The sequence below is a fragment of the Dicentrarchus labrax genome, unplaced genomic scaffold, assembly GCF_905237075.1.
Source record: "Dicentrarchus labrax unplaced genomic scaffold, dlabrax2021, whole genome shotgun sequence".
NCBI lineage: Eukaryota > Metazoa > Chordata > Actinopteri > Moronidae > Dicentrarchus > Dicentrarchus labrax.
Genome location: NW_026136713.1, coordinates 9,531,871 through 9,544,753, shown reverse-complemented (window position 1 = coordinate 9,544,753; position 12,883 = coordinate 9,531,871). Strand labels below are relative to the sequence as shown.

At 41.3% G+C, this 12,883-nt stretch overlaps 1 protein-coding gene across 2 annotated transcripts; it reads left to right on the top strand.

Annotated features, from left to right (window-relative positions):
- The first annotated feature begins 3,437 nt into the window (after positions 1 to 3,437).
- wfs1b (Wolfram syndrome 1b (wolframin)) lies at positions 3,438 to 12,253 on the top strand. 2 transcript variants are annotated; one of them, XM_051419161.1, is made up of 10 exons: positions 3,438 to 3,638; positions 4,835 to 5,230; positions 7,271 to 7,344; positions 7,533 to 7,677; positions 7,826 to 7,999; positions 8,152 to 8,232; positions 8,334 to 8,494; positions 8,828 to 9,064; positions 9,155 to 9,273; positions 9,699 to 12,253. In XM_051419161.1, the coding sequence occupies exons 2-10, from the start codon at positions 4,837 to 4,839 to the stop codon at positions 11,239 to 11,241; spliced, it is 2,928 nt and encodes a 975-aa protein (XP_051275121.1). In that variant the 5' UTR covers positions 3,438 to 3,638; positions 4,835 to 4,836; the 3' UTR covers positions 11,242 to 12,253. The 2 variants fall into 2 exon arrangements, with proteins under 2 accessions (XP_051275121.1, XP_051275119.1); XM_051419159.1 differs by having other exon boundaries at positions 7,268 to 7,344.
- The last annotated feature ends 630 nt before the right edge of the window (positions 12,254 to 12,883 follow it).

Genomic DNA, 12,883 nt, shown 5'->3' with positions numbered 1-12,883 from the left:
TGGTCCTCCCCCAAAAAACTTAATTCATAACATAAACATAAGAAGATGACAACATCATGTATAACAGAAGAAACTGAACGGTCTTTGAAGTTTGTTTGATTTGTAAAAGCTTTTCAAACACAGGAACATAGATTTTACTGTGTTTCTGACCTTCTGGGTAAGATACAAGTGTTTAATGGTAATGCTGTTTTTAAATGTTCCATTATACAGTCCAATACTATGCTTCAGAAATGAACCATTACTGCCCACACCCAGAATCATAATAAACGTTTTTTTATTGTTGCCACAGTACAAATAGTATGACTCAACAAGGAGACTTATATAGACCTAGCTGATGCTCAAACTGTAAATAAAGAATGTATTATATAATTAAATAGTCACATAACGATGTTGTAGTCTGTGGTTAAGTGTCTGTGACCACATTCCACATAAAATTAAATGCTTTCTATCCCTGCTTCGTGACATTTTCAGGACATTAACTTAATATCTTATTAATGGGGCACTCCGGCAATTTTACACTGACGTTGAAGTTAAGTTTAGTCATCGACAGGAAAAATACAAAGTCTTTTGTGTGATGTATTCTGTGGCTTTGGAGGGAACTTTCCAAAGTTTAAAAAAATTTATTCTGATGATGCCATCAAGAGTATCTGGGCTTGAGAAAAAAAATTAACAGAAAGTCTGTGTTACAAACTGGAGGTGTGGGGTTTAAATAACATTTAGGAGGCAGGGAATTGAGTGTCTAATGAAATACACTATTGAGTTGCGCTGTGAGAGATGTAAGATTCAACATTTTTGGTGCTTGAGGCATAATAGGGACTAAAAGTCAGGATATCTTGGCCTCTGATCCTTCAGTGTCCACCAACTGTATGAAAGTGCAATACTAAATCACTGGGGAACCCCTTAAAGACAAAACACAGCCAATTTAAAAAAGAACCTGAGTCCCGAGCTAAAGGGTTGTGACTAAAAGCCACTATGCATACAATGATTTTGTTTTGCTTTCTTTTACTGGTATTTCCTTTCTCTGCCTCTTTTCCACTCAGACCTCAAAATAGCAACAGATCAATACATAGAGGGCTGGCAGCTGAAGAAACGACGTAAGCCACAGGAACGAGCTGAGCTTTCCCCACTTAAAAAGTGTGCAGGAAGCGCCAATGATTAAGCATAACAATTTATAAGAGTTTATAATAATAGGTTTTATAAAAGATGGCGGCTCCAACTTTACGAGAGTTGGATTAACTCCCTGTCTGAGAATTTCCTCAAAGTCAAATCTGTATGATAACATGTTGTCTGTGGTTATATTAGTATCATAATGTAAACAAGCTAGTGTGTATGTTGATAGAATACATAATGTGCAATTAAAAAGTATATAGGTGGTGAAAATTGGCCAAAGTATCAGCTGGCTGCAGTCCATCCGGCATCACACATCAATTCCCCTCAGAGACAAACTTCAAAGGTCAGAACAGCTTCTGGGCTGCATTTGCTATGGAAATACTCATCTTCACGCCAGTCAACGTCCGGTCTCACATAACCCGTCTGGTTGCTATGGTTACTGACCAACCTCTCCTCCTGTGAGAGTCACTGGCAATGCCGTAGGTGGGGCCTGTACTGTATATACAGGGACCTGTTACCTAGACACAGAAGGAGAGGAAGTGGGGGTTCATTTTGGACTGATATTGTCTCTATCACATTACTGCCTTGAGGGGGGTACGAAAACAATCAGACCAAAGTAAAAAGACCAGCTTGTTTTAATTTTCAATCACTAAAGTAAAGACCACATGGTGAAAACCTGCATGTGTTGACTGTGACTCTCAGGCAGGGCCAGAGTGGCCTTAACAAATCTGCAGGGAGATCTACATAGTCAAAAGATTTGGACACATAACAAGCTCATTATTACAAATATCTGTCTTGAGCTGCTTTGCCTAATTTGGATGGGAATTGCGTGAGCGCATGTGTGTCTAAGCCCATTTAAAAGACAGATTGCCTAATATAGATTGAAGGTGTGTATGTGAAAGACCAATACCATAAGGGTCTGGCTTATCCTTATAAACTGGATTGCGTTAATCTACTAATCGAGGGCCATTTACATAACTGCTTCAATGCAGCTGCAGTTAAGCAATTATAGCCCCCATTTCCTTCTTTTCCCACAATGTGGTATCTACTCTCATTCCCAGAACTTTAATCTCACTCTTTCCCCCCCCGAGTACAGTCACTTTTCTCTTTTTAGGTCCTGTAATTATCTACTCTCCTTCCTCTTTAGTCTGGGCCCCCCATTACAAACTTTAATGTTTTCCGTTCTTGTCTATTTCCCTTTGCTCCTGAGGGCAGGTTGCACTGTACACATGAGCGAAAAGCTAAACTTCTGTTGTGTTCTGGCTCAATCAATATATTGCTGTTTCACAGAGTGAAACTGGAAGCAAGTATTACACCCAAATCCCAGACTTCGAGGCAGGCTATCACAATTTTTACTGACAGGGAGAGGGTTGTTTTGAGCAATAATAACTCTAACTGCATTTGCCTGTACTCTATGAGCTAATCATATTGTGGAATTTGGGATCATGTGATTAAACATAGTTGCCAAGCAAACACCGAATCCTAAAGAAAATCAGATTACACAGATGGCAGGATTCAGCACCTTAAATGTTTAAGAATTTCAGTTCTTTTTTTTTTTCCAGCAAGGACTCAGCCTTGGCACATTGGGTGCCAGCTCTATTTCAATTTCTTAAATTACACTTGAATGAATACTATATATTCTCGCAGCCATGATAGTTTTAAAATAACTACCTATTTATTTCTCCACGCCTCATTGACTAAAATACTGGGTAATTCTTAATTACATTATAATAAGCAAAACTAAACCCAATAATAGACAATAGAGATGGAATGCACACAGCTTATATGGAAATAATAAAAATGGAAACTACAATAAAGTCAAATCAAAAGAGTAGGAGTATTCATTTTTTAATGTCATTTTAAAGATGGTGAAATATGGGCGGAGAATAGCAATCACGGGTGTCCTTTTTGTAAATCCATGTTTGTAAATGAAAACAAAATGTCATACAGTGCCATCTCCTGGTAGATAACTTTTATTACGCCGTTGCAAACAGGAAAAAGAAGTCGAGTAATGATTAATAAAAAAAACAAAGCGGACTTTTAAAGAACCCTTAGGCTCTATTTTAGAAACTTATGTTAAAATCTAACCAATCTGTGGTGTTAAATGCACAATGAACTGTAACAAGTATCCTTAATATCACTTTAGGGATTCAGCAACAAATCGATAGTCGATTGTTCTTGACTGAGAGAAAACACCTGAACTTGCTACCATTGCAGCCAATCAAATCGCGTTAAAAAAACAAATCCTCCCTTTTGTCCAATCAGAACACGCAGACTGTGAAGTGGGCGGGGACATTAATTGGAGCAGCTGACGGAGTGTCCTGCGTTGTGTGTGTATGTGTGTGTGTGTGTGTGTGTGTGTGTGTGTGTGTGTGTGTGTTTGGAGTTTGAGCACACTGAGCCAGCGGCGAGGCAGACTTAACAAAAGCGAAAGAGAAGAATGACTCGGGACACTGAAGAGCAAAGAAACTGAGATACTTCATTGTCATTCGGAGGATTTAATATAGCTGGGTGTGTTCGTGGTAAAGGTGAGCGGATAGCAGCAGCTTGTTAGCATTAGCAACCAAAAAACCACCGGTTACTTTAGTTACCTGCCTGTCAGTTATACGTCGGTTACTCACATGGTACTAACGTTACATAGATACTGCATTGCATTAGTAATAAACGGTAGTTAAATTACTATTAAGGTTATTTACATGTCAGCTGCACCGGTTACATCTGTGTTATTGGAGCCTCTTCTTGCTGGCAGAAGGTGGGGGAGGAGGGGGAGGGGGGGGGCACATCACGTTTCCAGTCAGGGCACTTGAAGGATGTTTCCCTCCCAGTATAGCTGTCCAGGGCTCACTCGATAATGTCTAAAATAGACTGCAGGCTACATGGCCGGGTTTGCTATCACAGAACCACACAAACCTCACTCAAACAGAGCATGGCTGTGCAGTGAGGGGTATTAAACAGGAGAGTTGGGCTGTTTAGTTGTTAGTGCAGGTCAGTTGTCGTCTATGTGCCAAAGGAGGACTGCTCCAGTCTTTAATGATTCATCTGCTGTCGGTTGTTTTATAGTTGAAGGAAGATCTGCTGGCTTGTGGAGCCACAGGTGTCTGTTAGCACTGTGTTAAAGCTAAAGTATTATATATGTGTGTATATATATATATATATATATATATATATATATATATATATATATATATATCTTTTTACAGTAAATAACATATGAGACTTTGTAGCTTTTATATGTCATATTATAGTTTTTCGCTATATGTTTCTTATCTTGGTTGTTATTTTTTGCAGCAAAACATAAAATGAATAAATGTTTTTGTTTACAGTTTTGTTACATCACCACTTGGCATTGATGTGTCAGTGTCACACAAAATATCAAAATACTTTGATTTATCGATATGGTTTCACGAAGCAGTAGTTTTTGATGAGGCTTCAGGGGGAGATTCAGTTGTCTGTGTACTGAGCTGAGCAGATGGTGGGGGTATGTGGAACAGAAAAGAGAAAGTGTCCTTTCACAACACCTGTTACAGCACTGTCACTTCCTTCTCCTTCATACCCTCTCCCTGTCAGCTGTTTTGCCTTGAACATGTGCCCCCCGACACTGCTGCTATACACGTGCTACCATATCAACTTACTTTACCGTTACTGACTCTCTAACGTCACTGTGATTGTGATTAAACTGCACAAGTGCGTTTTTGTCTGATTTGTCGTCTGGTGTCATTTTCAGCCATGGAGCCATCACTGACCAACAATCCAGCCACCCCAAAATCCAGCCCCTCATCTCCCTCCACCCTGAGGCCAGGCCTGTCCTCTTCCAGCTTATCTTCGACCACAACCGCACCAAACTCAGAGCGCCCTAAGCCTAAACTCACCATGCCAACGCCTCCAGCTACGCCCTCATCTTCTCCCTCCACCGCCTCCCCTCGGACTTCTCCAGGTCTTTCCTCCCGTTCTTCGTCCCTGTCCACGCCACCTGCCTCCCCTCTCCGCCAGCCCATCAGGAGCCCCTCTCAGGTGGGCAGATCTCAGCTTAATGCAGCCTGTACGGGGAATCCCCCAGCTGGATCCACAGCTGCTGGAGGTGCTGCTAAGACTCCAAGGCCTCCTCCCACACCTGAACCAGGTTAGAATTTCTGACCTTTGACACTTTTAATCACAGAATCTTTTCTTTGCTGTTTCACGTTCCTCTTCTCCACCAATCAGTGCAGCTAACACTCCCAGTTTACTGTGTGTACTGCAGTGTCTCCATGACAACCGTAGACATTTACCACAACATGTAAAGCAGCCTCTCCAACTCTGCTGACTCAAGGAGAAAAACCTGTCTCACCCCTGTCTTTCCATAGATCATTTAAATTCTGCTTATTTCCCACTAACCAAAATCCTGCATTTATAGTTCACATTGTAGGAGATCTCTGAACTGCACTCACATTTTAATTAGTTTCTTGGCTTTGCAGTGACGTCTAGATATGTAAAGATATGGAAATGTTCATTTGGCCCACAATTGTTTCCACTAGGCCCAGTCCTGTCCTTTTTCAAAAGACATTCCCTGAATCATCTGTGGAGCTGTCTAGATTTGAACTGATGCTCATATTATAGCAAATAAAAGTAAAGATTGGAGACCGATTGCTTCACTTTCTAAGTGTTACACAGGGTTTTAAAAAGTCTAATGAAAAGAAACTAATAATTAGAATTTTAGGTTTAAAAATGTTTTAAATGTGAGTTTGACAGGTCTTAAAAAATTATTGGATTTATGAAATTAACATTACTTCTGTAAAGCAAACATTTTCAGTCTTTTTAAATGTGTTTTTGGGAAGAATTTGTATTGATCCCGCTAACCTCTGTAAGAAACTAACTACAAACTACAAAATGAACCGACGTGGAACCAATACCATTTTTCTTTCTTGTACTTTTTTTTGCCAGTATGGATGTGAAATACTGATCTTAAATTCATCTTGAATTGCATTCATAATGGGCTTAAAAAGTTCATAAAAAGTCTTAAATCTAACCTGTTGACACCAGCAGAAACCCTGAAGCTAGCAGTTGCTGTTGACTGTGCAAAACAAACAGTTATTTTGGGGCACAGCCGGAGGATCAGGGTATGAGCAGTGTTGACGGGTATCTGGTGGAAGTTACTGGATCCCGTTGCATTTTCAGGCACAGATAGACTACCACTTCGCACACCAGCGTGACTTTCCTCCTGTGGGCGTTTTGAATCTTGGAAAGCATTTCTCGCCACCTCCATTTGTTTTTTTCCTAGTATAAATGATTAGAACGATTTCCTATCACTTGTTTTAAATATAACAGATATGACGCCATACTGAAATAGAAGTAGACACATTTTCCGTGTGAGCTCTAGCTCAAGTGAGGCACTGGGATTTGAGAGTAGCACAACTCATCGGTTGAAAGAAGATGATAATTAAACCAGCAAGTTTCAAAGGGACATTGCTATCAGGGCAGAAGCTGTTTCTGGAAGGATCTGACTCATGCTCCAGCACTGCTATCACTCATTGCACTGGCACATTGAACTGGATGTTTATCTGGACCATGTTTAAAACCAAAGATGATTATACTTTAAATACTCACCTGAAGCTCAAATTTAAGGCTATAGGTAAAATAACAGATTTGGGTGAAGTTAAAGTATTTTCCACAGTATTTGTCACTTGTTGACATGGACTTGAAATGAAACAGCTTGATCAGCAGTTTCAGGCCCTATAAATAAGACTACCATAACTTGAATGCTATGCTTTCAATGTTCTGGGCCATGATTAGAGAGCTGTGTTTGCCGGGGGGGGGGGTTGGCACATGTTTAGTTTGTCTCGCATCTTTTATATCTTGTCTTAATGCCTTTATGTCTTAATTTTAAAACGTGCTAAACGAATATATTTGCCTTACCTTGTCAAAGAGAGTTGCAGCTAGGACTAAGGACATTGAGTTGACATCAAACTTATCATGTTCAGTTCAAATCTTTGTTGTCCCACCACAAGTCCTATGCTATCCACCTATATACAGAAGAGATACCTTTATGATTAACAACAGCCATACATTTTACACAAGAAGGTATTTTGTTGGACACAGTTTTATTAGAATCTGTGATATATTGCGTACCTATTTTTGGAATCTGCTGCAGAGTATTTAGTAATTAATTTTCTGTTTCCTTCAGAAGAGCCGGAGGAGGAGGTCAGCTTTGAGGATCTGGAGGAGAGAGCAAAGTCAGGAGATGTTAAAGCACAGACGAAGGTCAGTGTCAACGAACATATTGCGAATACTTTTGACTTTAACGACCATATGGTGGGCACAGAACAGATCAGCCAAGTGATGATAAATGTTATTTTAAAGCAACATATTGATGAGAAGGACAGTCCATGAGTTGACTAAGTCACAGTTATGCTTGCCTTGCATTTCTAAGAGTCTTTGTGTCTGTCCAGATGGGGCGTTACTTCCTGGCACTGGCAGAAGAAAGAGATGAGGAGCTGAACAACTGCACAGCAGTGACGTGGCTCATCCAGGCTGCTAAACAAGGGCGCAAGGACGCCGTCAAACTGCTGCAACAGTGCTTAGCCTCCAGGAAAGGTACCAAAAGCTCCTGTGCTTCCCTCAGTCTGTGGCTTTTAGCAAAGGAGCATGAAAATGATCAGTTTGATGTTATGAATTCAACTTTAATTGATGCTGGGAATAGTTGTCCGTCATCAGTGTGTTCATTTGTGTTCTTATTTTTCAGGGATCACTCTGGAGAACTTTGAGGAGGTGAAGAAGTTGTGTACAGAGACACGGTTTGAGAGAGGAGTTAGGAAAGCAGCTCTGCTAATGTACTGGAAGTTGAACCCGGAGAGGAAGAAGTCAGTGGCTGTTTCTGAGATGCTGGAGAATGTTGAACACGTCCACACAGAGCCGGGTACGCGAGGGGACATATTGTAATTTAACACATATTGCACAGTTTTATGTTGCTTATTAAATCAAATATATAGTAGTAGAAGTACTTTACTCAACATGCTGAGAATTATTTTAAAGAGGCAAAAAAATACAGACTATTTTCTCTATTTACAGGCAAACCAGTCTCCCCAGGTCCACTAAACAGCTCTGCCAAGAAACAAAGGAGAGTCCTGGAGACGATGGTCACCAGAGAGGGTATGTGTGGTTTGAAACATTGCGCCTACTCATCCTATTAAGAAATTACTTTCTGACTTGTAAGTTGACGTCCAACACGTCTCTTCTGTGTGTCTTTGTAGCCACCTCCCATGTGGGCCTTGACGACTTTGTTGAGATGACTAAGAAGTATGCTCAGGGTATTGAACCTTCACCAGTCATGGCTGCAGCAGCAGGTGATGATGATGATGACGATGATGACGTAGTAGTGAAGAATCCTGATGAATTGCCCTTACACCAAAAGGTAGAGAGCTCTTTTCTTTTTAAGAATGTCATTAGTCTCTCTCCTCTTTTGTTTAAAGGGTTTGGGTTTGTTTATAGTCCCCCTCAACTAAAACATTTGATTTTCACTTCACTCGTTTTGATGTTTGACCCTGACTGGGCTGAATGATGTATGTGCATACTGGAAATCTACAGAAAATCTACTGTTACCTTAAATCTGAGTTAAAGACATGTACCTACATCCCAACTAGTTCAGAAGTCAGTCATGGTCAATATGCAACGTACACAAGTGTGGTGTGAATATACAATGAGAATTGACATTGCCATGCTCCTCCCCTGTGCTCACACCCCCCAGCTGCTGAAGTTCCCTCTGTACGCTTTGCTGGAGATCAAGGAGCACCTCATCGACTGGGCTTCACGGGCTGGCATGCAGTGGCTCAGCACCCTGATCCCAACTCACCACGTCAACGCACTTATCTTCTTCTTCATCATCTCCAACCTCACAATCGAGTTCTTCATCTTCCTCATCCCTTTGTTGGTTTTCTACCTCTCTTTCTTCTCCATGGTCATCTGCACACTGCGGGTGTTTCAGGTTAGTCGTTAGTATGTGTATTAGAGTATAGATGCACTTATCTAAGGAGGTACAAGTAAACAGATACTACATAAGCATCTTTTACCACAGAATTCAAAAGCATGGGAAAATTTCCGGGCACTGACAGACCTGCTGACTCACTTTGAACCCGGTCTTGATCTGGAGCAGGCTGAGACCAACTTTGGATGGACACACTTGGAGCCTTATCTGTAAGTACATCTCTGTTTACATGAACCCATGTGGAAACACATTGATTCCTTTGCCGATGCCTTTAGTTGTTTACTCTGTTACGTTGGCAAATGTAAAGTTTGGTTTTGTTCAGGTTTTACAAGTTTGACATTTGTTTTTGATATTGTCCTGTAGATACAATCAGGCTGTGTTTGTTTAGTTAAGGCTGACTTATTTCATAGTTTTAATCTTACTGTAATTAAGGAGCAACCAGTAATTTTTTTTATATATAACGTTAACAATAATAAAACAAATTGAACAAATAAAGACGTAGAAAGGGTATAATTCTCAAAATAAACAGAAAATTCTAGAAAGTGAATGCAATCAAGATGATAAATACACATGTTATGGATGTAAAAATGCTTCAGCAGTATAGGGAATACATCCTGTCTCATTGTGTTTTCAGGTACTTCCTGCTCTCTGTTGTCTTTGTGGTTTTCTCCTTCCCTGTTGCTGATAAATCCTGGATTCCCTGCTCAGAATTGGCCGCTGTCGCTCTCTTCTTCACTGTCACCGCCTTCCTCAGCCTTCATGCCTCTGCTCAGCTCTTTGCCCGCAAAGCCCTCCTTACAGAGGTCCTCTCCGGAGCGTGCTCCCTCACTCAACTCCTGCCAGACTCATTCTGGTTCCTCAAGGTCTTTGGGGTGACGTTCATCACTGTGCCTCTAGGGGACATGGTGGAGTTTAACCTGGGGATGCCATGTCTTTTATACGGACAACTTTTCTATCTCCTCTTCCGCATGGCCCAGCTAAGAGGCTTCAAGGGCACCTACCTGTGCCTGGTGCCCTACCTGGTTTGCTTCACCTGGTGCGAGCTCACCTTGGTGCTCCTCAATAACGCCACTGCAATAGGACTCATCCGCACCTGCGTTGGCTACTTCCTCTTCCTGTTTGCCCTTCCTATACTCTCACTGGGCCTGGCCGCAATGCTCATCATCCAGTTACTGCAGTGGTTTCTCGCCCTGGAGCTGACCAAAATGGTGGTCACGCTGACAATTTGCTTTGTGCCGGTAGTGTTGAGGCTTTGGACCCGATTCAGCCTCAACCCCATCGTGGTTTTTCGCTCTTTGTCACGGAGCAGCATCGTGAAGCTCATCCTGGTGTGGATCAGTGCGGTGGTGCTCTTCTGCTGGATGTACGTCTACAGGTCTGAGGGCATGAAGGTTTATAACTCCACCCTGACGTGGCCTGAGTACAGCAACCTCTGCGGCCCTCTGGCTTGGAAAGAGTCCAACATGGCTCAAACTCAGATTCTCTGCTCTCATCTGGAAGGACATCGCGTCACCTGGACTGGACGCTTCAAATATGTGCGTGTGACGGACATTGAGAATGGGCCACATTCGGTTATCAACCTGCTGCCAGTATTTATGGGGAACTGGATGAGGTGCCTGTATGGTGAGCCGTATCCTTTGTGTGAGGACGTGAAAAACACCACGACCGAGCCCCAGCCTCTGCCTGCCCCAGCTCCTCCGCCGGAAGATCCCCTCTGTAAGCTTAAAAAACTGGCCAAGCACGAGTGCCACATCAAACGCTTTGATCGATACAAATTCGAAGTCACAATGGGCATGCCACTGGAGAGGAAGACCAAGAACGGGACGATCATAGAGGACGAGGATGCCACCAAGGACATAGTTCTGCGGGCTAGTAATGAGTTCAAGTCTGTTCTTTTACACTTAAACACAGGAAGCCTGGTGGAGTTTAGCACCATACTGGAGGGCCGTTTAGGCTCCAAATGGCCCGTGTTTGAACTGAAAGCCATTCACTGCATGTCGTGCGCCAATGCCCAGGTGCCAAGCCGCAGGCAGTACAAGATTGAGCACGACTGGAGGCGCACGGCTCAGGCGGCCCTGCAGTTTGGTTTTGACTTCTTCTTCAACCCCTTCCTGACCGCTCGGCTAGAGCAACACTCAGAGACTGAAACAGAGACTGTGACACAGGAGGTCGAGTAGAGGGAGGGAGATCTAGCAAACACACCTCTGATGTGTGGTTATGGTAATAATATCTTCAGTTGGAGGACTACAATGATTGTACAACACTGTTCTCGTGAAAATCTTGTTGCAATATTGGAGATTATTTAGTGCTGTAAGACGGTGGAAAGGTACTCAGACATAAGTGGTATCAGTGCTGTTGTAAATCTGAACTTGATAGTGTGTGTCTGCTTTCTTAGAGCTTATTAGCCAAAATGTGTGACAATAAGTAATGCAATGGTTAAATTTACAAAAGGGGAGAACATTTTTTAGAATAAGTAATTCACTGCCTAACACTAAAGTAAAAAAAACAGCTCGTCCGTTGTGCATTTCATCCAATTTAAGCTACACTTGTGCTCGTCACGGCGAGTCTGTCAGTGAAGTCATTTTTTATTTTGTTTGTTCATGAAACAAACACTATGAGTGCTAAATACATTTCTGTGTATGTTTATCAAATATTTGTGGCCAAAATCATCAGTATTTACATTTTACAGTTTCTTTGTTGAACTGTTGAACCCTATTTTGTCTATGGGCAACAAATTATAGAAGCAAAGGTTGTAATGCTGATGATATCTTTGTAAAGGTTGCATTTGATGTCAAGCTTTAATCCTTTAACATTATACAGTAACGTGTACATATACAGTATATATACTGTACAGTACAGTATGTATAATATATAATGATGACATTGATGGTATTGGAAATGTCAAGTGCCTTACGACTAATTTCAATAGAGAATAAACTAAATCATGTCTTTAATCTTTAACCTTTAAATAGCTCACCTGCATATTTATTACAGAGCAGTTTTTTATCTCTGCCTTCTCTCTTCTCATGTGTCTTTCTTTTTCTCCTCTAGCTGTTCCCTCGTTTGTCTCCATCTCTGCTGTGCAGAGATTTAATATATTGAGTATTTGCAGTCCCAGAGGTGATGATGTGTTTTACGTTAGGATGTCACTACTGTTTCTATACTGTGACCATAAATATAATGAAAACATTTACTTGTTGCTGTATTTATTTAACATTAATTGCATGAAAGGCAATATTTTAAGGGTTGAAGCGTGCTCTTAGTCCTGCCTTTATAAGCAATTAGGGCTGCATGATATAGTTAAAACATCATATTGTGATTATTTTGACAGATATTGAGATTGCAATATGATTTGCAATTAGTGTGGCAATTATAATTTTATGTGTTTGTATGAACCTACAGAGAAACGTCTACCTAATCTGCAGCTCCTCTTAGCTTTACTGAGCATTGTAGTGACTCATTTAGCACTTTCCTGTTCTGGTTCACTCTCACTTCTCTCATAGTGTTTTCACTCCGCAGCAGGCAACAACAAAAAATCCATTGTACACTACCTGCTCAGTACCAGAAGAAGACAGCATTAAGCAGCTAAATATTTCCCTCAGGACTTGTTAGAGACAGAACACACAGCTAAAAGACAGCAAATATTGGACTTCCATTCATCAAGTGCCCAGAAATACAGCTCTAAATGAACTGATAACAAGTTTGCCGACTGATGATCAACTTAAGAGCTGATGTGTCGATGTGTTTCGACTGGACAAACAAAATCCACTACTTCAGGTTTAATGTAATTGGCCCCACATGTGCTTTGGGAACAACATG